Raw genomic sequence first — 24,009 nt, forward strand, 5'->3', positions numbered from 1 at the left:
TTGACCTATGGGACAAGAGAAACACGATTCTGGTGTGTGAGCAGTGTAGCCTGACCTGCTCTTTTCTGTACATGTAAGAAGTAATACCACAATGATGTGTATTGTCTGCACAACTTTGAAGGAATCTTCAAATAATCTACAAGGATTTTTATGACTGAGTCACTGTAAGGGGAGCGTCTGTTTACCTCTCATAGCAAATAAGCACCTGATGTTCTATAGAATCAAGATTAGGATCAGATACTCTACCCCATGGAAAAGGTTTCCTGTTAGAAAATTGGATATGGTTAATTTATGATGGTAACTGATGTTCTTTGTACGTTAGTGACTTGGTTATTATATGAGTTTATGACATCATTTATCCAAAACCTGTAAAAATATTGTACAAGTTCCTTAAGGTTTGGTTGGGGAAATCCCCAGACTGTACTATAAAAGGCACCCTTTCTCCCTTTGCAGCCGCATCTGCAGGCTGAGAAGATGAAGCACACACTGGTGGCTGTGCTTTTCCTCATGCAGGGCGTGAGTGCTCTGGCTGAGACGACAGCAGCAACAGGAGTGGTAAGACGGGGGTCTCATAACCTGAGCTATGGTGCCTTCTTGTCTTCTCACCCAGTTTAGATTGATGAAAATTATTTTAAGTTTTCTGGAAAATTATTTTACAAATGTTGAGGTCTCTGAATAGAGAAAGTTTAAAGTATTCCTCCATCCTCCCCCCAGCTAATGTATAGGGACTGGGTAATAACTGTAAAAGTGAGGCACAGGTTTAAAGTCAGAGTCAAATTCTGCCTTTGGTGAGATGAGTGCAACTCCCAGTGAGGATCTGAGTGGATATTAAATGCTCTGTGTAGCTTCTAATTAATTAGCAAGGGGTTATAGCAGGAACAGATCCTCATCTTTGATGTGGAAGGAACTGGGAGGTGGGAGCTTTCCCAGTTGCATGATTGCTGTCATACTCTGTGACCGGGTACATGAAACCCATATTGGTTGGTTATTGTTGGATGCTCTCCCTCTTCGCTAAGAAACTGTATCTGGATGGGCAAGAGAGAAATTCAAAGGAGACCGAATCAATCAGAAAGAAACCCCACAATAATCCCCAACCAAAAGCTGCATCAAATTCAGGGGGGGAGGAGAAAACTTTGAAAAATGTTTTTTTAAAAGCAAAAAATTATATTAATGAAAGATAGTTTTGATTTTGTTCTGTCCTTTTTTTTTTTTTCAAATTTAAAATGTGGCTTCAGTTTTTCAAGAAAAGATTTTGTGAATATCTTAAGAAATTTTTCAAATGAAGCAAAGCATTTTGGGTTTGTTTGATCAAAAATGACTGCCTTTTTGGTATTTATTAGTTAAAATTTAAGAAAAAAGACATTTTGGCTCCTGGTAATTCTTTCTAATTTATCTAGTTTATTCACCAACCAGGAAATTCCTGTGTGCCCCTAGTTACATTTTTCTTTAAGTTTGGGAGTGTTGTGGATGCAGGCAGTGAAGTTAGCACCTCCTGGGAAGGTGCTTTTATCTGCTCAAGGAATGAAAAGCTGCAAAATTCAGATGGAGGTGTAAATATATGTTGATAAACTGAAGATAGGAAGTTAATAGGGGAAAAAGTCCTCCTTAGTCTGCTTAGCTTTAAGGTAGTCCTGAGTTTGTGTAATTTGCACAATTTGGGATGCTCTCTGCCCTAACACTGTTAATTGCTACCAGCTGCCCATCATGCTCAGTGTAATTGTATGAGCACACAAGTACCTGTTCAAGAGGGTTTATTTGACAAATTGTCCCACAAAGCTTGTTTACGCTGCTTAATAGAGCTGCCCTTTGCCAGCCATTTGGATATCCCACCATCCCCTGGCTCAGGAGCAGGGTTCCAGCTGGGATTTGGGAAATGCAGAAACACCCAGCAGTGAGTGTCCTGTTGCAGGGGAAGCCCATTTGATGCTCCTTCTGTTACACCATTTGACATTGAGGGTGTCTTGCTCCAGTTCCCAGTTTGGCACAGGTTTTGGAGAGATCCCATTACGGGTGACAGTGTGCTGCATCACAGCAATGCGCTGTGTTCCTCACACTGTGTGGGGCCGTGGTAACGCCCAGTATGGTGCCAGGGTGACAGCTGCTGTCCTTGCTGTGGCAGGAAGGCAGGCATTAGCCACAGATGGAAGTTAAAGGGAATGTGTATATTCCTATTGCTTATAAAGCTCCCAGGGTGGATCTGGCTGTATCCTTGGCAGTGTGGTGTCTTCTCCTGGTGCTCTCTCTCCACAGTGGGATGCTGTCACCTCCATGGTGCTGGTAGCAGAGTGGAACATGCTTCCCAGCCATCACAGCTCACAGCTTGACAGCTTAGTGTGAAAGGGGCAGTGAGTCCTCTGCTTAGAGGCTGGGGCATGAGCTGGGTGGTGAGGAGGGGACATTCCTGCTGGGAGGACAGCATTCTCTGGATTTAGGGCAGAGGGGCACGGCACTGTCCTTTTAGACTGCCATGCAATCTGCCACAGCTGCCCTTCACATCCTCAGCTCACACCTCCTGGACAGGCTGAGTGTCCCCTGCCTTGCTCTGGTCACACAGAGTCTTTCCTCAGGAAGAGGTGTCTGTGAAGTGACGCTGTGCCCAGGGAAACTGTCGCCTCAGCAGCAGATCAGAAATGTTACAGTTGCTCAGGATAGCTCCCATAATAAAACCAAAGTGCTTTGGAGCTCCAGGATGGGGGCTATCTGGTGGGGAAGGGATGGTGCCATATGCAGAAAATCACACTAAAACAACCTTTCCTTTGCTTTTCAGACTGGTCATCTCAGTACGATGCTTCCATATCTGACTCAGCCTGGGAATACGAATGGCAAATTGCTCCCTTCCCCAAAGGTATATTCATTACTATTCTTCAATATAGCCCAGAAAAGACAAAATTTAGGAACTTATGTACTTTTCTTTTAATGCTACACAGTTGCTAAGTGATTTAACTCTGACACAGGCAAACCAGTTGTGCTGCCTGGAAGAAGCATTTTTGTGTTGTGTATCCAGTACTTAAGGAAGTAGTGAATCTCCAAAATTATCACTGCTGTTACCATGTCATTCAATGCCTTAAGTCAGATCCAAAACTTTGGCATTAACCTTGTAACTACTGAACTGAACCACAGACCTGAAACAGATGGGGCCCTGGGGATTTAATGCCCATGTGGCAAACAGTTTGGTGATTACAGTTTCCCCAAGGAAGTCTTCTCTCATAAACCAGAACAGAACCTTGAAAGTATCTTCTGAGGGGTGCCCACTTTTGGTTGTTGGGAGTGAGAAAAACTTGATTCTCCTTGTTTTACCTAGTTAAAATATTATTAGCTATTTGACGATAGAGGGACCTGAATCTTATTTCTGTGCCTTCTGGTACAGTGCTTAAGTTCATGGTCTGCAGATTTCAGAATTCAGTTTCTTTCTCTCATTCTATCAGTGACTGTTCAATAACATGTTCACTGTGGAGCACATTCAGTGGGTCACAATTGCCCTCTATGGTCCTGCAGATTGTTGTCAAAAGGAGAGTTCGTCTAAAGCACACATTCAGCTTCACAGCAGATTTTTTTTATGTCCAGGCAAGCCCAGCGTGGCATTTGGGGTGTGTGGAGGGACCTCTTTTGAGACAGAGTTGAGTCTCTGGCTCCAGTAGAGCACTTAGAAAGTTAAATGGAGTCAGGGCTCTCTTTCCGAGTCTGGTTAGCAGGAACTAAACTTTATCCATTTCCTTGCCCAGCTGAAGTGGCTTCTGTCCCTGCTGTGGCCCTGCTATGCTCTTTCTGTGGATCTCATTCTTTGTCTTGGGATGAGCAAAACAAATAGCTGATTTAGAGCTGCACATATCACTAGGCTACAGTGACAGATATCCTGATTTTCAGAAAACTGAGTAACTGCTCGCTCCTACTCCCTTTCTTAATTTGAAGGGATGTGGAGAAGGAGCATTTCTCATTGCTTCAAATGCGTATATGTAACAATTTTGCAGAGTGAAATGTTTCTGTCAAGTCCTTGCTGTAGGCTAGGACAGTTTGCTCTCTTTTGAGCGTTCTGTATAAATTATTAAACTTTAAAAACCGTACAACTCCATCAAAAGTAGCAGTCTATCTCATGTATTTTTCTACAGGATGACGAAAGAAATTTTTGTTACATGCTTGTCATTTGGCTGGTATTATATTTTGATTGAAGCACTTATTGACCCAAGGGGCTTTTAACTAAACAATGCTTCTTGGTCATGTCAACATCATGATCCTAATGTTTGTAATGTCAGTGGAAGAAGGGAAGCAGTTCTGTCTGCCCAGGCTGTTTCCACTCTTTTGGGGAAACTGTTGGCTTCAATATAAGTGGCACTTACTGCAGTGAAGCTCTGCCTTCAACTCAAAGCTCCCTCCTAACTCAAATGTTAAAATATAATGATTGTTTTTCACAGGGAGGTTAAAAGCACGAGTTCAAGGGGTTTTTTTTGGATATATCTGAATACATTTATGAATGATTTTTTTAGATCATGAAATAGGCATGCTAAGTCCAGAAAACTGATTGGTATAATACAGTTGAGACTGTAGTTTACAGCAGGGTGTATAATGCATACAAAGGTACTCCACACACTGTTGCTATACAATGTATAGCATACTCTCTCTTGTAGACATGTACTCATATTTGTGTTACACAATACCTTCCACACAAAAATTAGCATGCTAATATGCAACAGTCTTGAAGAAGCTCCCATATACTCACTAAGCCACATTTATTTCTTCTTTTGGTCTTTCCCATCTGTTCCTTTTTTTTTGCTGAGCAACTTGCCTGCCATCCCAACCATGCCCAGGCACTGAGGAATCACTGAGGACTAAGTGACATAGGAACTAATTTTTCATAGTAATTTACATACTGGTAGCCACATCTTCAAAAATACGTAGAAACTTAGACATGATGTGTTCTCAGTGAGATTTTCAGAAGTGCTTTGTTAACCTGCCGGCAGAGAAATCAATGCAAGTTATGTGCTGGGACATTCTGGAATGCCATGAGATACTTCTCTGCTTCCTTTCATGTTAAATGTCTTCAGCAGTCTGAGTGAAGTTTTAAGACCCATGGTGCTTGAATAACACAGATAACATGTCTTTCTATGCTTTCTTTCAAAATGTGATGCATGCTGTTTGTTGTGGCTGCAGGAAAGAGCTTGCCAGAAGTGCGAACTGGGAGCATTCCTGCTTGCTGCTCATCTCTTTTCGGGCTCACAGATCAAGACAGCTTTGGTGCTGGTCATCAATGTGTGTTCTGGGCTGGTTTTTCAGTTTTTAGTTGAAAGCAACTGTGAAAAAGCAAGGGAAGAAGTGTTGAAATGTCAGCTCTCAGGACATAGTTTTGTTGTTTGCTTTTTTATTTTTAAGAGGGAAAGAAAAAGAGAAAACACATGAATAACACTGGGATTTCTGCAAGGCAGAAGAGATTATAGAAAGAAGTGTTTTTAAAGAGCAAGTCTGTAGCTTTAAAATATGCAGCTGCATTGAAGTGTGTGCCAGAATATTTTAAAGTAACATCAAATATCTTTATTAATAAATTCGTGATAGGTTTATGAATTGGAAACATTTTGTGTACAAACAAAAAGAACTGTTCTGAACACACTCAGTATTCAGCCTGGTGTTTATAGACTACAGTGTGCTTGGCTGTAAATTATGGCAAGATCAGGAGGTGCCAGCCCTGACCTTTCTGTCCCTCATGCACATTGCTTGGTGATGATGCTGTGAGCATGCAGACAACTGGGACAAGGCAATTCATGGGCAGGAGCTTTGGCAAATATCCACGAGGATGGATGGGCGAGCTGTGATGTGTGGGTGTTATGAGCAATATTTTGTAGCAAAATAAAAATCTCTACCCTAGGCCAAACCTGCATATTTAATTCATCACCTTTCAGTGGTGTATAATTAAATGCATGTGTCTGTTTGCTGTGGCTGGCTGCAAATCTTCAAATGAATGATTTTTTTTTAACATTCCCGGTTACTAGTTCTATTTCAGTGCTTTCTTCTCTATGGATGTAAATGACTAAATGATTTGTCCAATTTATATGAACAGAATAGTAGCTGTATGACCTAACTTACTACATTATTATTTTTCCTGCTGTTGCCTGCTTTTCTATATGGTGGAAAAGTTATTTCATTATCTTAGGAACATTGTTCATAAGATTGGGAAAGTAAGGACTATTATATGTCTCCATTTTTCCAATGGTAAAATCTTTAAAGCAATATTTAACTATTTTTAGAGAGATTTGTAAGGATGAGTAATAAAAATTGCTAGATATTTTGAGTTCCTTGGAAGAAAAAGGTGAAAGATGACTAATAAAGAAATTGTTGATCTCATGATTGACACAACTCATATTATTGCTAGACATTAATATGTACTGATTCTAGAGAAGAATATTAACACGTTTTTTCTTACCAATTTGTTTTTGCAGCTCTTTGCCAATGTGTCCGGCTCTGTGAATGATGAGGGAACTTGTCAGTGCTCTGTATACTTGCCAGATACCACCTTTCCAGTGCAGAAGGCTGAGCAACTGGAAATTATAGCCACAATGCTCTCGGAGAAGTTTGAGGCAGAGCTTTCTAAAGTAAGGTGTTCTTTTGTCTTAAAAATAACAGTTGCATCTTTTCTTAAGAATGGCTGCCTACACAAAAAGTACAGCAGTGAGCATTTTTCTGTGGTGTGTCTTTAAAAGAGTGGGAAAGAGAGCTCTGTAAGAACAAGGAGAAAGGTGACTAAATCTCTAATCTTTGACATTGTAACATGTCATACATTTGAATATTCTCAGGTCTCTTTTCTAGGCCTTTTCAGCTAGAGGCAAATGGTATGTTTTGGAAGAATGGTTATGTTTTTCCTCTTTTGGCTCAGTTCTATTAGTTTGTGATTGCTACACGATGCTATAGGAAGCCAAGCCTCCTGCTCTTTCATGTGTTATTATTTGTATCAAGCCAGCCAGATTGTGAGAAGGCAGTGAAGGGAAAGAGGAGAAAGGTCATCACAGTCCAGAGTGAAGAAGTAGGTGAATAAGTGCCCCTTCACTGCTTCTTCTCTCACAGGGAAAAATAAAAAAAGTTTAAAAAATCATTCTTTTCAACATCTGATGCTGTGGCAGTGAGACTGCTGAATTATGCATTTCTGTTGAAGACAAACACTGCTTTGGTTGCTTGCTGCATGAATTGAGATCCATTTTTTGAGGAACTCAGGCAAACCTACACATGCTGAAGTGCACTGGGTGAAGCTGCCTGTGAAGACAGGAGTCTGCTTTTGACTTTTTATGGTAGATAAATATTCAGGATTCAGATTGGGTGTCCAGCAGAAAGTGTTTTCTTTGGAAACCAAGCATCTTAAGAAACGAAGTGTCCTTGAATTAATCAGCAGAAAAGGCAAAGCATTAAATTATAAATTCTAATCATAAATATTCATAACCCTCCTCTGGTATAATCAAGAACAGATAAGAAGTTGTGCATAAAACCCACAACAACAGGCGTAGGATTCTGTGGTAAGATCTTTCAGTTCAAATAGTTTGTTTTGAAAGAGCTGGAGCTAACAGTGAAACACGTTCAGCTGTCAGCAGGCATATGAAGGACAAACTGACATAAGTCCTGCTGCCTCCAAGCGCAGGAGTTACCTGATCCCTTGGAGCATGGAAGTGCAGCTCAGGGTTAATGAGCCATGAAAACCCCTGAGATTTCAGGCCCCCATACTGTTCCCACTGTGGTCAGTGCCAGCATTTGAAAGTAATTGTGCTGAGGAATAGGATGAGGGACGTGATTCCTAGCTAAAGAATCATTGGCATGATTCTTCGACGTGGTTGTGTACCACCTTTCCCGGTCTCTTGTGCTGGTGTAACCTATCTCTTACTGGTATTTTACTCAGAATGGTGCATGTTCCCTTTAGGCTAGTGCCAGGCAGATATGAGACCATCTCAAGTGCTGCTTGACCTCTCTGTGTGGACAACCTCAGCTCTCCAATGAATTCAGATATCTTGCTCATATAAAAACACAAGTTACTGCTATAGATACCTAAAATAAGGTGTCCAGATTTGTACCTGGAACTCATCTCTAAATTCAGGGCAAGCACTCAGCCCCACCCTAGACTTTAATGTCTAGGTTGCCAGCTGGTGTCAGCTGCTGTGGCTGTTGTCACCCCTCCATGCCCAGCAGTGTACCGCAGTGTAGACACTGACCTCAACTTGCAATTCTCGCTGCAGACAGTGAAAATTCCTGACCTAACTCAGGCTTCACTGAATTTCATCCTGTCGAGACCAATCAGCCAAGCAGTGTTACAATGCATCTAGTTGAAGTGTGACATATACTTTGGTGTGATATGGGCACAGAGACACTTTAGGTCAGAAATTGAATTTTGGTGTAAATTGATGTGTGTGAGATTTCTCAGTTATAATGTTCTATTCTTTTATAGAAAGAAGAGAGTTTTTGAGCATTGCCTTATTGATATCTGAACTTAAGTATTCTGAGATCCCGTCATGCATGAATCTCCGTGCTCAAAAATTCTTTACCTTTCAAATTGTATAAAAATGCTTCTTATACAATCCTGTATCTTAATTCAGTCATGATTATACTCATAGAGACCAGGAAATAATGCAATGGAGGAAACCCAAACTTTCAATATTGATCATTATTAGAAATGATCCTGAGCAAATTCCTAGGGAATTGCATTCAGACATAACCCAGCTCACCACAGAAGTGGGACTTTCTACCGAATTCTTCCTTTTTTGGCTCTGAGAATCCATGCTTTTGTTGCTCTGCTAAAACGCCCTCTGAAACTCATGGGAACTTTTCCTGGATTGGAGCTGCAGGATTGGACCCTTTTAAGGATGCTTGCCATGTGCTACAAGTCCCAGATAAACAACCTGATTGAATCATTAACCTTTTGCCTGATTGTTGGCTAATTCAAAAAGCAAGGGGGTCCTTTTATAGAATCAGCAGGCAAGGAAGCTTGCAGATAAAGAGATGCTCTCATGTGCCAAGTGAGTACAAACTGTAGGCTGAAAATACCAGACTAATTTTTCTCTGTCACATCAACCTTTGCCAGCATAATTATGATTACAGAAGAAAATTAACCTTTTAAAGCAAAGTGGGAATTGGCTGTTCCTCTCAATAGGAAAAGGGAGAGGACAATTCTGTAACAGGGGTGGATCAGTACACGATCACAAGGAGAGAATGTGCCTCAGAACATGGCTCACAATGGCCACGACATTCTGACTTAACAGAAACAGGGGCAAAGCCCCCTGCTTTTCAAAACAGGTTGACCTGCAATGGAATTCTGCTCCATCTCAGAAGGCAGACTGCCAGCCTTGCTCCTTATGGATCTGTAGAGGTCAAACCTGCTCTAAGCCAGTGTCCTGGGCTGAATGATTTTAGAAGGTTGCTGGGTTTGTAATTTCTTTCTTACTTACCCTCATTCCTCTCACATTTTTTCTTTTGCATCTTCATCTTGCACCTTTTTTCCCCCCTTCTGTATCTCCAAATGTGTGCTGGAGAAGTGTCTGCTTGCATGCTGCAAAACCTGTTTTGATAAATACCAGTTGCAGGTAAATGACACATTAAATGAGCATTGCAGATTTTTCCTGCCCTTTTCATTAAACGAAGGTGACAATGCTTGGAATGAGGAAAAACTGAAACTGAGGATTTTTCCCCTTACATGTTCCTCACATGGTTCCATTTTCTTCCCATAAGGGGCTAATCCAGGCCCTATGCACTCATCGTACCCTACTTGAGGCTTTTATGACAAATGCAGCAGCAATCACTACTAGTTATTGATCTGTATCCCTAAAAATAGGATATGCACAGAAATTCTGTGCCAGCCTGTCAAGAGACTACAGGCAGTCTCTAGCAGGTAGGTGCAGTAGAAGAGCAGGGATTACAAGCTGCTTAAATCTATCTGCCAATCAACAGAGCAATATCGTGTGCTTTTTTCAACCGATATTTCTAACCCGCAGAAACTCCTAAACCAGATCTGAGCAGGCAGGCATCTCCACACAGAGCATTGCAGTGTTTAACATATGTGCTGGATTTATCTGCAAAAGCAGTGTAGACCTGTTAGTGCAGCACTGCTGAGAAAATTTTATTTGTCCTATAATTCGCCAGGGGAGCTATTAGCTTAAGCTCTCTGCGACGCTGGTGTGGCTGTGCAGAGCACTGCAGAGCGATGGTGCTGGTTCAGGCTCAGCTATACTCTGCTGGATGCTGTTGACGTGTCCTTAAATGACCTAGATGGTTGACTGAGTGAAAATCCTCTAATATGGGAGGAGAACTTGAGGTCTGCATTCTGCAGTCAGGGCTGAAATAACTATGTATGCCTTGTTCCAGCCCTCAGCATTTTGTCCAGGCTCTGAAAACCCTGGAGAAAACTTCAAATTCACAGGTTACTCACTAATGTGTAGCCATCATTAATTTCAGCAGCCTGTTTATTTCCGTGGTTTGTAGATTTGGTGTGTATTGCATTATTATTACCAGTATTACTGTGAGAAAGTTCATTAATTATTTCCAGTATTATTGTGGGAAAGGTTATTAATACCTAGACAGATTTCCGGATACCTCTGTGATAGACATAGCTTCACTCAGCAGTGCAATTTTGCTCAAAAATGGACTTGCTTCATACTTCTCAGGCTGGAATAATATCCTAACATTTGTTGTTGTTGTTGTTGAACAAACTCTAGACCCACAGTTTAAACATTCACCTTTGAATAATTTTTCCAAATGATTTTTTACAGGTTGTCTTTCAACACCAAACTCATTTTGGTGATCATTGAAAGTGTGAGGTCCAAGAACTGCTGACTTTTCCAAAAGGATTGGTTCTTCTTGCTATTACCTACCAGATGATGGTGGCGGCTATGGCAAGGGATCCCAGCTATCACTGTTGCTAGCCAGTAACAAGGAACTAGGTCTAGGTCTTTCAGGCTGTTATTTTTTGATTCTTAATTGTGTAACTTGAATTATATAATTTTTGATTCCTAAATCAATGACTTGAAGTTATCCTGGCTTGATCTGGGAGATCTAGAGCATCCAGTGCTGTGAGCCAGGGTGCTTCTGCTACAGCTTGTGGAAACTCGACAGTTTTGAGCAGCTTGAAGCCTGGCTGCACACATTTAGAACAGAAGATCTGTTTCAAACTCAGATTTAAATACATGGAACTGAGCATCCTGGTTTTGGTGTATACTATGTATGTCCATGCAGGGCTTTTGTAGTGGCTTAAGATTGATGGTGTAGTTGTGCCATTATTGATAATTATACTTCTGAACAGAGGATTTACTCTTATGCTTCTCCTCCTTAATCCACATCACTGTATAACTTACTAATTTCCATGCTATGAGCTCCCATACCTCCTCTTTGGTACCCAAGGGATTCAAGCAGGATTGAAAGGAATTATTTGAGAAATGTGGGTTTTTTTCCTGGGTCCATGTCTCAAGGGCTACTGCCAGAGCAGAAAAACAGGGAGTCTGTGATCTTCACACCATGGTAGGATTTCAGACAGTGGGAAAGAAGTGTTGACTTTATTTTAATGTTAAGATAATGCAAGAATGCATGCGAAGATGTAGGGTAAGTCTTTCAGCTGAAGAAATAATAGTAATGGAAATTACAGTGCTGTAGATAGAGGCACAAATACCATCTGAGGGTATAAATATGAACTTACTAGTGCAACAAGCTATTTACATTTATTCCTACTTATCTTTGTGATATAATGATATATGAAGCATATGGGAGAGAAATTATGCGCCTTTACCAAAGCGTTAAATTTCAAGGAACTAACATTTCTAAGGGAAGTCCCAAATCCATATAATATTCTTAACATTCTGTTTCACAATGCTTGTGCTGTGACCTTTATCTCAGCAGATATATGTGTGAAAATATATTTATCTGGACAACTATTTAATGCTTCAAAGACTGAAAAGGCTGCTATATAAATTACTCCAGCTAACGTCTGCCATAAATTTAACACTTTCATTTAAACCAGATTTGATTTTTAACACTGTGTTTAAATGTTTCCTCCCTGCCCAAAGACAAGCATCAAATCAGTTCTGCCAATGTTTGACACAATTCAAATGTACACAGGGTAAAGTCCTATTTGGATTCAGAGTTAATAGGAAATGAAGTTGAAAAACTTGGGGATCCTTTATTGCATTTTGCAGCCTTCTCTGGTTGCTTTTGAGAGATAATACACTGTGGATTTCCTAATAAAATTTTCACCAATGTAAGTTCTTGGCATACTGAGGATAAAATTAGCTCACAGAGACAATATTGGCAATGAATTAAAAAAATGGAAGACTGTGAGTAAAATTCTGCCTTCAGTTATCCCCAGGCATTTCTGAGGGGATTTTTTGAGTCTGCTGACAATAAATGTGGGTTAAATTTTATATTTTTTAATGGATGTGATGAGAATTACATTTATGCAGTTTATGTGAATAATATATATGACAAATATGTGGAAGATATGCATAGGATACTCAGAAATATATCTGTTTTATATATCTATTTCTCAGAAATACAATAAGGATGTCAGCCAGCCTTGTCTTGTTTGCTAACCTGAATATGTATCTCTTTTTTCTTTTCTTTCTTTCAGGTTAGGGAGTACTCAAAAAGAATTGAACTGTATCAGCAGCAAATCCTCAATCTAACCATCAGAGTGCAGCAAGTGGAGACGGGTGGTGTATCTTACACGGAGCTGGACTTCCAGTTACTGAAAGTGGAAATCAGTGACCTGGAGAGGCTGGTCACTCAGCTGAAACCCAGCCTTGTTGGAAGCAATGCCATCGTTGAGCAAATATATTTGGAGGTATTGCCAAGGTTTTGATTAGCCACAGAGGGTTGAAGTACACAGATAGTCCATTCTCTCTTTAGTGTTAAGGTTGAGGAAATGCAGTCTGTCTCTACTGCAGCTAGTGGAATTATTTTAGCATTTCATCAGCATAAATTAAAAGAAAGCTTGACCTTAAATGTATTAGCATCTTATTCCTTGGTATAGAGCACAGAAAAGTAAAGCAATCCCAAACCAAATGGAGTTCATTTTGGTTCTGCCAAATATCTGCCTGAAAATTAAAAGTTTTGCATAGTGTTAAACACACAAGCTGATTAAATTATTATAATAAATATTAATTTTCAGACCCCCATGCTTGAAAGCCTCTGCACTTTAATTTAGATAATTAAAAAATTAGCTTCTGGTTGCTAAGGCAGTGGCTCAATCAATAAGAAATCAAGAAGTGGGAAAGACTATCACCTTCCTAGCAGACTATAAATCACATTTTCAAAATTGTAGTTAATCACTCACCTAGAGAGAATGATTACTTAAGATGGAAAGTGAAATCTCATTTGCTCCAATGTCCTCCATATCATCAAGCAGGTGATTAAGAAAACTATTTATCTTTGCAAATAAAATTTGCAGATACTTTTGTAAGGCTGGAATAAGTACTTTTTATGTTTAACAGCTACGTGCCCAAGACTCGCTGCATAGTTTTACACTATGACTAAAATAACACTATTTTTGCACACTGTTACACAACTTAGTCTTAAAGCATATCCTTGTGGCTATGTACTCTGCTGGAAATGTCAAGCTGAGGCTATGAGCATAAGGTCTATTTCTTAGAACCATTTTCTGTAGCGTCTTCTGTGGTCAGCCCTGCCTGCAAATATCTGTAAAATAACACTGGCATTAAACTTGCTGTCTTTTTTCCCCTCTAGATCACCAATCTGACTATACTGGTAAATGAACTAGAGTCACTGGACAAAAACAATGTCCTTGCAATTCGTCGACAAATTGCGTCCCTGCAGAATCGGTTGAAAGAGTGTGAAGAGAACGCAACCAGAACTACACCACCTCCTTATTTCCCACCAGGTAAGCATTTCTGTTGGGTAACACATAAGGGGTAATATAATACATGGTTAGAACTGTAAATGCAGAGATTTCCCTTTGTTAATATTAAATACAATTGTAAGGATACTCCTTAGCTCTTGAAAAATTGAGCTGACAGCTCCTAATGTTTCATCAATGGTACAAAAGGAAAATGAAGGCAGGACTCAAATTCTTACAAACACAGTAGCTGTTTACAGCTAGAAGGAATTTCAGTCTTCTTCTTACCCATAGTTTGAAAAGTGAATCTCTATTCTATCCCTCTTGCCCTTTTTTTTTTTTTTTTCAGAACAATTCCCTGTGGCAAATGTCATCTTTTTACTAATTAGCTTTGATTTCAGTAGTTCCTATGAAAGTGACCTGTGTTCATGGCAATATTGCTCTAATGCTTCTTGGAAAATGTATGAGCAACTGTTGATGTATTAAAGCTGTAGATGTGTAAGCTCCAGAGGAGAGCTTTGCATGAAGATTATTTTGCTTGACAATCAAAAGATCCTTCTAAAACAGGTGGTCAAGGGACCTGGGGGAAAACTCTGATCTCAGGAAGAAAAGGAGGAGCTGTATTACTGATTTCAATGGAACTAAGAATTTACAGTTTTCTTAACTAGGAAAGGTTTTATTTTGGGGCCTGGATCAATGGCTTTCAGAGAGCTGTTCATATAATGGTGTTGAGTTACAGGGTGCGTGGTAATTAGTTTATAACTGAAAGAACTTTTGTCTGTGCATTGTGTTCAGTTTGAAAAATCACATTGAGAGTGATAGTCTGAGAGATTTTGAGAGTCAGATATGACATACTGGAGCAAAACATTTAGGGAGCACTAGATTGGATATGCCAGGTCAAGAATCCCAGTTGCTAACAGACAGGAGGATTTCTAAAACCAGGTTGGTCCCTTGAGTGTTTTATGCACAGGGACGTCCTTTAGCCAGAGTATTGTAAGAGCAAAAGTGCTGTGTTGTGTACAATACCCAGGGGAGGATTATTGCTTTTCCCCATAAGCTGGTTAACAATCAGCTAGAGGAGCCTATAGCAAAGGAGGAGCTGTGTCCTGCTTTCAAGGAGTACAGATTTGCCCTACCAGCATTTAGCTCTCATCACCTTGAGGTCAGCTAATTCAAACATCTCATTTGAAAGGTGAGAGGCAGAGATACAAGCTTCCCTTGGGGTGAGCAGTCCCTCCTTAGGGCTTCACGGCGATGCAAGCAGTTGCTGTGTTTCTCTGACAGAATGCATGAGTAACACCTTGTCTGGGAATCAGACAGGAGAGAAATCCATAACAAAAACCTGCAGAAAAAAAAAAAAAACCTCAAGGCCCTTCTCGGCTCCTTAAGGAAGGGCTTGAAATATTTCAATGAAAAAAACCTGCACAATGTTTTAGAAGTACTTGAAGGGCATCTCACTGATTTATTGAGGGTGATGGTGTGTGGAAAGAAACAATCTCGTTCTCTTCAAGCCTACAGCAAGCTTTTGTTTTGGTGAGAAAGTCCTGAGCTCCAGAACAAGAATACTTTTTCCTTCCATGAGTGATGGAGGAGAGGGCTGCTTTTATCACCTGGGTGGTTGTTGTGTCTGTGGGACATAGCAGCTTTCACAGTGCAGGAAAGGGGAAACCGCTTGGAGAGCAGCTCCATGCAGGTAAAGGCAAGTCATGGTCTAGAGAAGGATGGTAGCTCTGGGGTGGGTAAATGGAACTACATGGAATTGTGACTGAAATAGACTTATTCAGCATTATTTCTCAGGGCACAGTAGGGAGATGGGTAGACTTTATCTGGTCCCAAAATGGTATTGCTTCAGCATTGCCTCATTCTGGACTGGTCAGACAGTTCAGGCACCTTTGCATAAGGCAACACTGCCCTGTAGCAGAAAATAATGAAGGAGGTAAAAACCCTACTTGGTATAACAACTTCCAGAGAGTTACTAGCACTGACATCAGCTGAGGACAACCTTTGGTGTCATCTGAGAGTTTTTCTGTCCAGAGGTAGGAACCTGGGAGGGGTTGGAGGATGTGTGTGGGTGTGTTAGCACATGGCCTCCTTCAGGGTGAGTGTGGTCTCTAAGGAGAGAAACTGTTGTATGCTGGCAGAAAGAACTGGCAGAGAAACTGTTGTATGCTGGCAAGTTTTCTTCATGCTGGGAGATGAACCTAGGTGCTGTGCTCAGATCCCTGCTAATTCACAGAGGACTAGCATATTGTGACTTTGTGTGACTCATGGGGTGCAGTTATCATCTGTGCAGAGGATTTTGTAGAGCAGCTACATGTCCTGCAGACTGTACCTGAAAACACTTAAAAGCAGTAAGATATTTTTTCTTGGGAAGATGGAGTAAGTATGTGAGAAAGCTGCATCTCCTGGTCATTTTGGAGGTGCTGCATAGACTCTCACAGCTAAGCCTCTGGAGCTTTCTAGCACCCATTTGTGTGTTTGAATACAATTTCAGTATGTTTTCTTTGCAAGCTTGAATGTCGTGAATTCCTGCCAAACCTCTTGGCCTTGCCCCGATTTTAGTTCATATTATATTTATTATGTTTGTATTAAACTCACTCTTTGTCCTGTTTTCAGATTGCTTTTTCTTCCCCCCTTCATCCTCTCTCCTGCATATTTTGGGTAGGCAGCATGAACTAGAGAGAGCTTGGCTAATCCCTAAGCTGTCTAAGATCATGAGTCTAAAAGCAAGTTTAATTAAAGCTTCTTGCTTCACACTGCTGTAGTATGCAGCCCCTCTGACTCTGTCCCCCAAGGCTTTTGCTGCTGTATTTCTTCGAGTGAGCAGGCCTGTTTTCAAATAACATAGCAGAAAGAAATCACTGGTTTCCATTTGCCTTACCCTGACTGAAGAGGTGTATGTCTGAGTGTCTGATATCTAGGTAGTCATCCCCATAAGTGTCACTGGCTTTCCTATCTGCAGTGGTTCATGGCATCTCTCTCCTCACCACTCCAGTGGGAAGAAATATTTATCCATTAGTTTTCCTTTGGGCTGATCTCATGTGGTTGCATTGGGTAGGTATAGACAGAAAAGACCCCAGGATGGTCTTTTGAGGACTCTGTGGCAGATGCTGTGTTGCACCTCACTGAAATGATGTGAGAGAAGAAGCAGAGAGAAGTGAGTCAGGTGAAATTCAAAGGTAAAATGGAAAGAAAGGAAAATAATTGTTTTTTTTATTCCTGTATTTTATACACTCAGAAATTAGGGTTTCAAGCTACTGGTGAGTAGGTCTCAGCAGGAAAAGTACCTGGAGTAGTCTAATGCTGAAACTTAGGCAATCTTATTGGAGTCTTACAGTGATTTCACTCTTAGCTTATGTTTTACCTCTTATGGACCTAAGCTGTCTTTTTTTTAATGTTTGGGTTGTGTTTTGAAGTGAATGCATCCATACACAAAGAGAGAGATATGCCTAGGGGCACCTGAAAAGAGCTGTCCGGTTGTCCTCCCCAGAACTCCCTGAACTACCCCTGGAGACACATGCATTTATTCACTGGCACTGGAGGGAGCTGATGCCCTCCCTCCACCCCATCCCCTATTAGATGTTGCCCACACAGGTCTTTTATGCAGCTGCAAGCCTGCCTCTGTCCCCCATGATACTGGAGGAAGACTGGAGCGTCTTTGTGGGTCTTTTTGTGTCGGTGAGACAGTAGGAGCCAGGATGAGCCTTTCCTTCAGAGTTCAGTCTTTGGTATCTCAAGCCCTAGTAAAGCTAGGAAACAGCTCCCACATCTGGATGCAGAGGTTCATCTGATGGGGGGGAGGGTGCACATCTGGTGGTAGGGAGCCTGTGTGAGAATGTAGCACCAGCCTGCTTCTGGTGTCTGTGTCCCTTGAGGGAGTTCCTTCCAATGTGGGTCCCACCTTGTCCTGTGACCTTTGTCTGCATAGGCCAAGGGTGGTCCCTTCTCTTCTGCAATCAGACACAGCTGCCTGGTGGGAGGAGGTTGCTGGAATGTTTTCTTGCACTGTTGGAGTAGGAAGCTGATGTGCTCTGCCAGTGCTTCCCAGTGAAGTGGGCAAAGTGAGACCCAGCAGCGTGTGCCTCATGCTCAGTCTGCAGCCTGTTGGCCAACCAAGTCAGGCTACCTGCAGTCCTGACAACTCTGTGTCAGCTCTTTTCTGATGAATCAGAAGGATTGGTATATAACTGAGCTGGGATACTGGTTCTTTTTGTGGAGACAAGCATGTGTGTATGTACCTGTGCTAGTCCTTCTCTTCTCTGTTTGCTACATAAGCATGAGACAAAGGAAGGCAGAAATACCAGGACGTCATTTATCTGTGGCCCAAAACAATGGAGAAAGGAGTTAAAAACTTGGAAGTTTGAATAATGCATATGGATTTATTTCAAGTACCTTCTAATATTTACAAAATTACATGACACTTTGTTTCCTTTGTGCATTTTTTTCCCACAAGATCTAGACAGGGAGGCAAGTTTAGATTAAATAAACAACAATGAATTCTTCTGAACCTGTGTGAAAGACAGATCACCCCCAACTACCACAGAGGATTTTTGTTAAAAAAAATAATAATTATGGGAGAATTTTCAAGGAAATAAAAATCAAGCACACACTCTATAGAAACCTCAGACAATTTTTGATGTCATTAAAACGGAACACACTTCTAACTTTATTTTAATAATTCATTGTTTCATAAATAAAAACCAAACAAGTGTTCAGCAGAGAGATCTCTTTAAGGGAAGAAATAATAATTTATTATTTCTTTTGTAAAAAAAGGTCTCTCTGCTGAACACACGTTTGTTTTTTATTTATGAAACAATGTATAAATTATTGAAATAAATCTGGAATTGTGTTCTGCTTAATGACATGAAAAATTATTCGAGGTCGCATATAGATGAGCTTAGCCGTGCTTCACTACCTGCAAGCTTTGGTGCTACATTTTTTTAAACAAATGAAGAGTTTTAGAGCATTTAATAACCATTTAATTCTGAGATAAGCTTATTGTGATGTAAGCACAGTAATATATTCAATATGTTGCCAGCTTTAAAGAAGTCCTCATGCCAGAGGTAACAATACATATTAGAGATATGAGAAAAAAACAGTTCAAATTGATTTATGAAGTTGGCAGGCTGCAAGCCATTTTGCACTGGCTGCCTTAGCTTTCTCCCCTTGCATGAGCTGAGGTGCAGGCACCTCCAAATGCTGGTAGCTGTGCCAAGTGCTGAGGCCATGTTACTAGACATGCTACGTGCCATTTCCAGAGATCCAGCCTGGCCAGCCATCCAGCAGTGCCTGCCTTGTGTGCTATATTTGGAAATGAGGTTTCTGCTCCAGGGCCTCGTCCTTTGTAAAGCACTTAAGTGCATGCTTAAATGCTCATCTGCTCCCAGCCAGGAATGCTGATTCGAATGGATTCTTGGTGGCACGAAGGGAAGCAGCATTCAACCAGGGTCATGCCATGTTTCAGCTGCAAGAAACCCAGGACACAAAAGAGTCTGGGGGAGGAGATGGGAGTGTTTACAATTTGTGCCACCTTCTCTGCCATCAGAGATGAGATGGAGACTCAGTGATGAGGAGCTACTCCCATGGGCAGTACTGCCCCCAAGGAAGTTGCCAACATGGCCTGGGGACATAGGGACTTATCTCATTATAGTGATTTATATTTAATATAAAACTGCTCCCCACCTTCCTCACAGATGTTGAGAAGGCTGCAGGTGAATCACATGTCCCTCAGGTCACAGTCACTAGCATAAGACAGTACAAAACTGTGAGGAGTGAAGGTGGTATGCAGCAGAAGCAGAGAAATAATACATTTTGAGCAAGGGGGAGACACGCAGAGCTTCACTGCCCAAACCACCTTTACACATGGGCACAAATGTCAGTGCTTGGACTCTACTAACATTCAGGACACAGTTTTTCTAGTCCCACAGGCAGAGCACCTTTCTCCTCGGCAAAGCAGATTAGAAAAAATTTCTCTTCTTTTGCAACTGTGCATTTCTTTCACTAATTATCTTGTTTCCCAGTCTTTTTCCAAGTAGAATACTTCAGATTGGTCTGCCTCTAATTTTCCTTCTTTCTGTGAGGTAGACTGCAAAGCCTTTGAGAACAAAATGTTTCCTAGACTTTTCCTGTCTGTGGTTTCAGGAGTTTCCAATTCATCTCCATAAGTATTGTCTGGCCATGCTTAGGGATGGTCAGCTTTGAGGGCAAAAGGAAAAAAATCTTTCTCTGTTATTCCCCTTTCTCCTTTGTGATAAGACAGAGGTTATTTATATGCCAGACATCCCTTCATATGACTGAGCTTATGAACTATTCTTGTCATAGAAGCTGCAAGAAATCATGATGTAGTTCCCACTCCTCAAAAGTTAGTCTTGACTTTCATCACCACCATAGCTGTCAGAGCACAGAATTCCGGTTTTGAGGGAGGTATTATTAACACCAAAATTTTTGGCCATTAATTTATTCACTAACTTATGTGTGAGACTTGGGTCTATTCATATTGTACTCCATCTTTAATAAGGAAGGCTATCTAGTAGCTTGAACATCCTGTTGAACTGGGACACATTGGAGTACCACTAAGCTTGTGAGCTGGTGCCAGCCACTTAGATATCTCTGTCTCCATTACCTCAGGTGAAGATAACCTTACAGAGAAAAATCTGGGACACTTTTGTGGCAGTAATACAAAAAGCTAATGTTAACACTTGGAAAAGTGCATGCTGGTTTTTGCCAGTGGCAGCTTCACACTGAACAGAAGCCCAGGGACATTTTAGAGTGGAGTTTTTTCCCTACAAGTGACTTACAATATTGAGAATTTATCAGGAAACAGGAATGTCACTAATTCAGCATGAGTAAAAGGAAACTGTTTTTTTGTATTTAAATTATTTTTTTCCATGATGCTGAAAATGGTTTTGCAGTTGATATGTGTCTGGTTCAGCTTGAAGTCATATTTTCTTTAGAGTTGCCCCACATGAAAAGTCAGAGTAATATCAGTGTGCATTTCCTGGGCTGTGGTTGTTACTGTCTGCAGATTTCTTTGAGGGCCTGAGGTGGAAGGCACCATGTGGCTGTGACACACAGTTGTAAAGCTGTGATTCTGACAGCAGAATGCTAATCTGAAATGTGACTCTGGAATTACTGCTGCTTCTGCTCCTTGCTTCCCCTTCACAGTGAAATACACAGAAATCAGATGCTCCTCATTCTTTTTTTCCCCCAACTCCCATGCTTTCTGTTCCACTGAGGTAGAAAATAACCTAAAATGCTTCTGAAATTGTATTTTCCAGGGGATTTCCTAATGCATCATGTTGGCCTGCCTCAAATGGGTAGAAACAGAAATCTGTCCCTTGTATGGAACAGCACAGCGAGCACCTACTTTCTGTGAATTAATCCCCCACCTCCTCTTTAAAATAAGTGTAATAATGTGGACTCAATTTTTTTTTCTGAGTTTTTGAGTCAACTTAGAACACTGGGTGCCATCCAGTTGCTGACCTTAGCCCAAAAGGAGCCTTTTACACACGAAGCTGTGCATTTATGGGTGTGCTTGGTCACAAAGCTATTCTCTTCTAAGCACAGTCTAGAGGCTACGGTGTGCAAAACCTCTCCCCTAGTAATGACATTTGGAAAACCTGTTTGTTTTGGTTTTTTTCTCTTTACTTACAGGTACCTGCATTCACCGTGGACCGATGAATGTTAGCCAGCCTTATGTTGCCAAGCTGAACTGGAGAGGATTTTCCTACAAATATGGTTCCTGGGGTAGAGATTATGATCCCTCTAACCCAGAGAATGACGTCTATTGGGTTGCACCATTGAACACCGATGGTAGATACTTAGAATACTTTAGAATTTATAATTCCTTTGATGATTTGCTGCTGTTTAAATACACGTATGAAAGGAGAATAGTATATGGGGAAGGAAGTGGTGCTGCCCTTTATAAAAATTATTTGTACTATCATCGTTATGGTTCCAGATATATGGTGAAGCACAATATAAACACAAACACTGAGGTTTTGAGGAAGGAGCTTCCAAATGCTGCTATTGGTAACCGCTTCTCTTATGCAGGCGTAGCATGGCAGGACATAGATTTTGCCGTGGATGAAAGTGGGTTATGGGTAATATATTCAACTGAAAATAACGTGGGCAACATTGTGATTAGCAAGCTCAATGAGACCACACTTGATGTGCTAAATACTTGGCAGACGAGACAGTACAAGCCATCTGTTTCCAATGCTTTCATGGTATGTGGTGTTCTTTACGCCACAAGGCCGTTGAACACTAAGAAAGAGGAGATCTTCTACATGTATGACACAAGTACTGGCCAAGAAAACAGAGTGAGTATCATCATGGATAAAAAGTTAGATACAATCCAGAGTATTGATTACAGCCCCACAGATCAGAAACTGTATGTTTACAGTGATAGCTACCTTGTAAGATACGATGTGACTTTTCAGCCTTAGTACCTCTGGGACATTCACATATGACAAAACTGGCAGCAGCCAATATGAGAGATCCAATGGACCTTTAGACAATGCTACTGTCAGTTCAGAGTTCATCTAGTCTGGTGACCTTTATGTGGGGGTGTCTTACAGGTACTTATACTCTTTAAAGGAATTGCCCACTCTCACCACTAATATTGCTGGCAGCAGTTGGCGTTATGGGGTTTTTTAGGTTTTTCTTGGTGTTTATTGGTGCTCAGTGCTTTTCAATTGTCCATTTTCTGGGGGGTAGATTCAGTGCTTTTTGTTTGCAGAAATAGCTGGGCACAGACTATGTGGTGACTGAGTAGCTAATTACCTACTGATTTGCATTTGTCAGAGTAACACAAGCAAGGCACCCAGAAACAGAATGAATTTCCACTGGTCTTCATCAGAGTGAAATGAGGCCTCAGAGAAATTAATTGAAGGATTAAAATAGATTAGGAAGTAGACTTGGTTGGAAGACAGCAATCCATTTTTTAGTTGGAAGCAGTGGTATCTGGCTCAAGGCTTCAGGAGGGAGACTAAAAATGCACTTTGCTGTGAGGGTGCTACCGCAGGAAGGGAAGGCATTGTGGAAGGGACAGGGCTCACTGCCCTCGACAGCAGTGATGCAGTGGGACACTGGCCCTTGGCCCCCAACTCTAGCTGCCTCCAAGCAGTTCAACACTCTCCCAAGTTGCCACACTACCAGGCTGCCTTATTGGAGTGCTTGTGGAGGCAAAACTGGCAGTATGGTTTTCATCAGTGTTCCCTTCTGTCTCACTCTGCTTCCCTTATTAATTTTGTGTATCTAAACCTGGCCCTACAAATGGTCTTACTATAATCTAGTCATATACTCCGTTTTCCAGCCAGTGCAGTGCAAAGAGCGCTGTTTTCCTTTTCTTTATGTTCTTCTAAGTTTATGCAAATCCTCCCATTGACTTTATTGGCCACGAGTGGCGCTCGGTGTGTATAACGCACTGCCATAGAGTAACAGACACGTTATTTGATGTGGCTCTTTTCAACATTTTTGCCATTCTGTAATTAGATTCCTGAGAGCCTCATTAATCTAGGCTCCTATTTGTTCCCTGGGTAATTCTGTCTCACAGCAAGGTAAGAGGTCTTGTGGAAAACATAAGTCTTTTCAAACTAGTTGAATATATGATAGAGTTTTCATATTCTTAAATGGGTATTGTGTGATAGTTTCTGAATATGTGCACTGTAACAATGTCTTATTTTCATCACATCAGAAAACAAGCTAAAACACTGAAATTCAGAGCTTAGAAATGACAAAGAAAGCAGTTCATGTGATTAATTTTTCTTCTGTTACATATGCAACTGTATCTGTGTCCTCTGATAATCAAAATCAACATGTATGCAAATGATTGCTTTTGTTTTAATAAAAAACTGTTTCAAAGAATCTCAGCTGTTCTATAGAGCCATTTAAAGTTATGTGTGACAAATAGGTAATTTCTGTGATGAAACAGGAAACCTGGGCACCAAATATTTGAAACAGGATCACTGCACTCACTTGGGCTCTGTGTGCTTAAGTAGGAGCAATGAAAGGTGTGAATCTGTATGTCAACAAGTATGGAAGAGGAGCTTTATTTCCCTGCATGGAAATATGTTAGCTGATTAGGGCAACACTTCTTCACCAAGCTGAGATGTTACTCAAGATATTGGAGGCAGATGAACTGATAACATGTTTTGAATCCAGGTGCTGCCACTTATCAGGTATCAGCATCTGTTTCTTGGAAACCTGTGAAA

The 24,009-nt window shown here is 41.0% G+C and overlaps 1 protein-coding gene across 1 annotated transcript; it reads left to right on the forward strand.

Moving 5' to 3' along the window:
* Window positions 1-474: 474 nt before the first annotated feature.
* Window positions 475-22,242, forward strand: OLFM4 (olfactomedin 4). The gene is made up of 6 exons (XM_054272153.1): window positions 475-555; window positions 2,768-2,845; window positions 6,426-6,578; window positions 12,572-12,784; window positions 13,687-13,840; window positions 21,449-22,242. The coding sequence occupies exons 1-6, from the start codon at window positions 475-477 to the stop codon at window positions 22,240-22,242; spliced, it is 1,473 nt and encodes a 490-aa protein (XP_054128128.1).
* The last annotated feature ends 1,767 nt before the right edge of the window (window positions 22,243-24,009 follow it).

The sequence above is a fragment of the Melozone crissalis genome, unplaced genomic scaffold (assembly GCF_028551555.1).
Source record: "Melozone crissalis strain CALT ecotype California unplaced genomic scaffold, PUWL_Pcris_2 ptg000013l_1, whole genome shotgun sequence".
Lineage (NCBI taxonomy): Eukaryota > Metazoa > Chordata > Aves > Passeriformes > Passerellidae > Melozone > Melozone crissalis.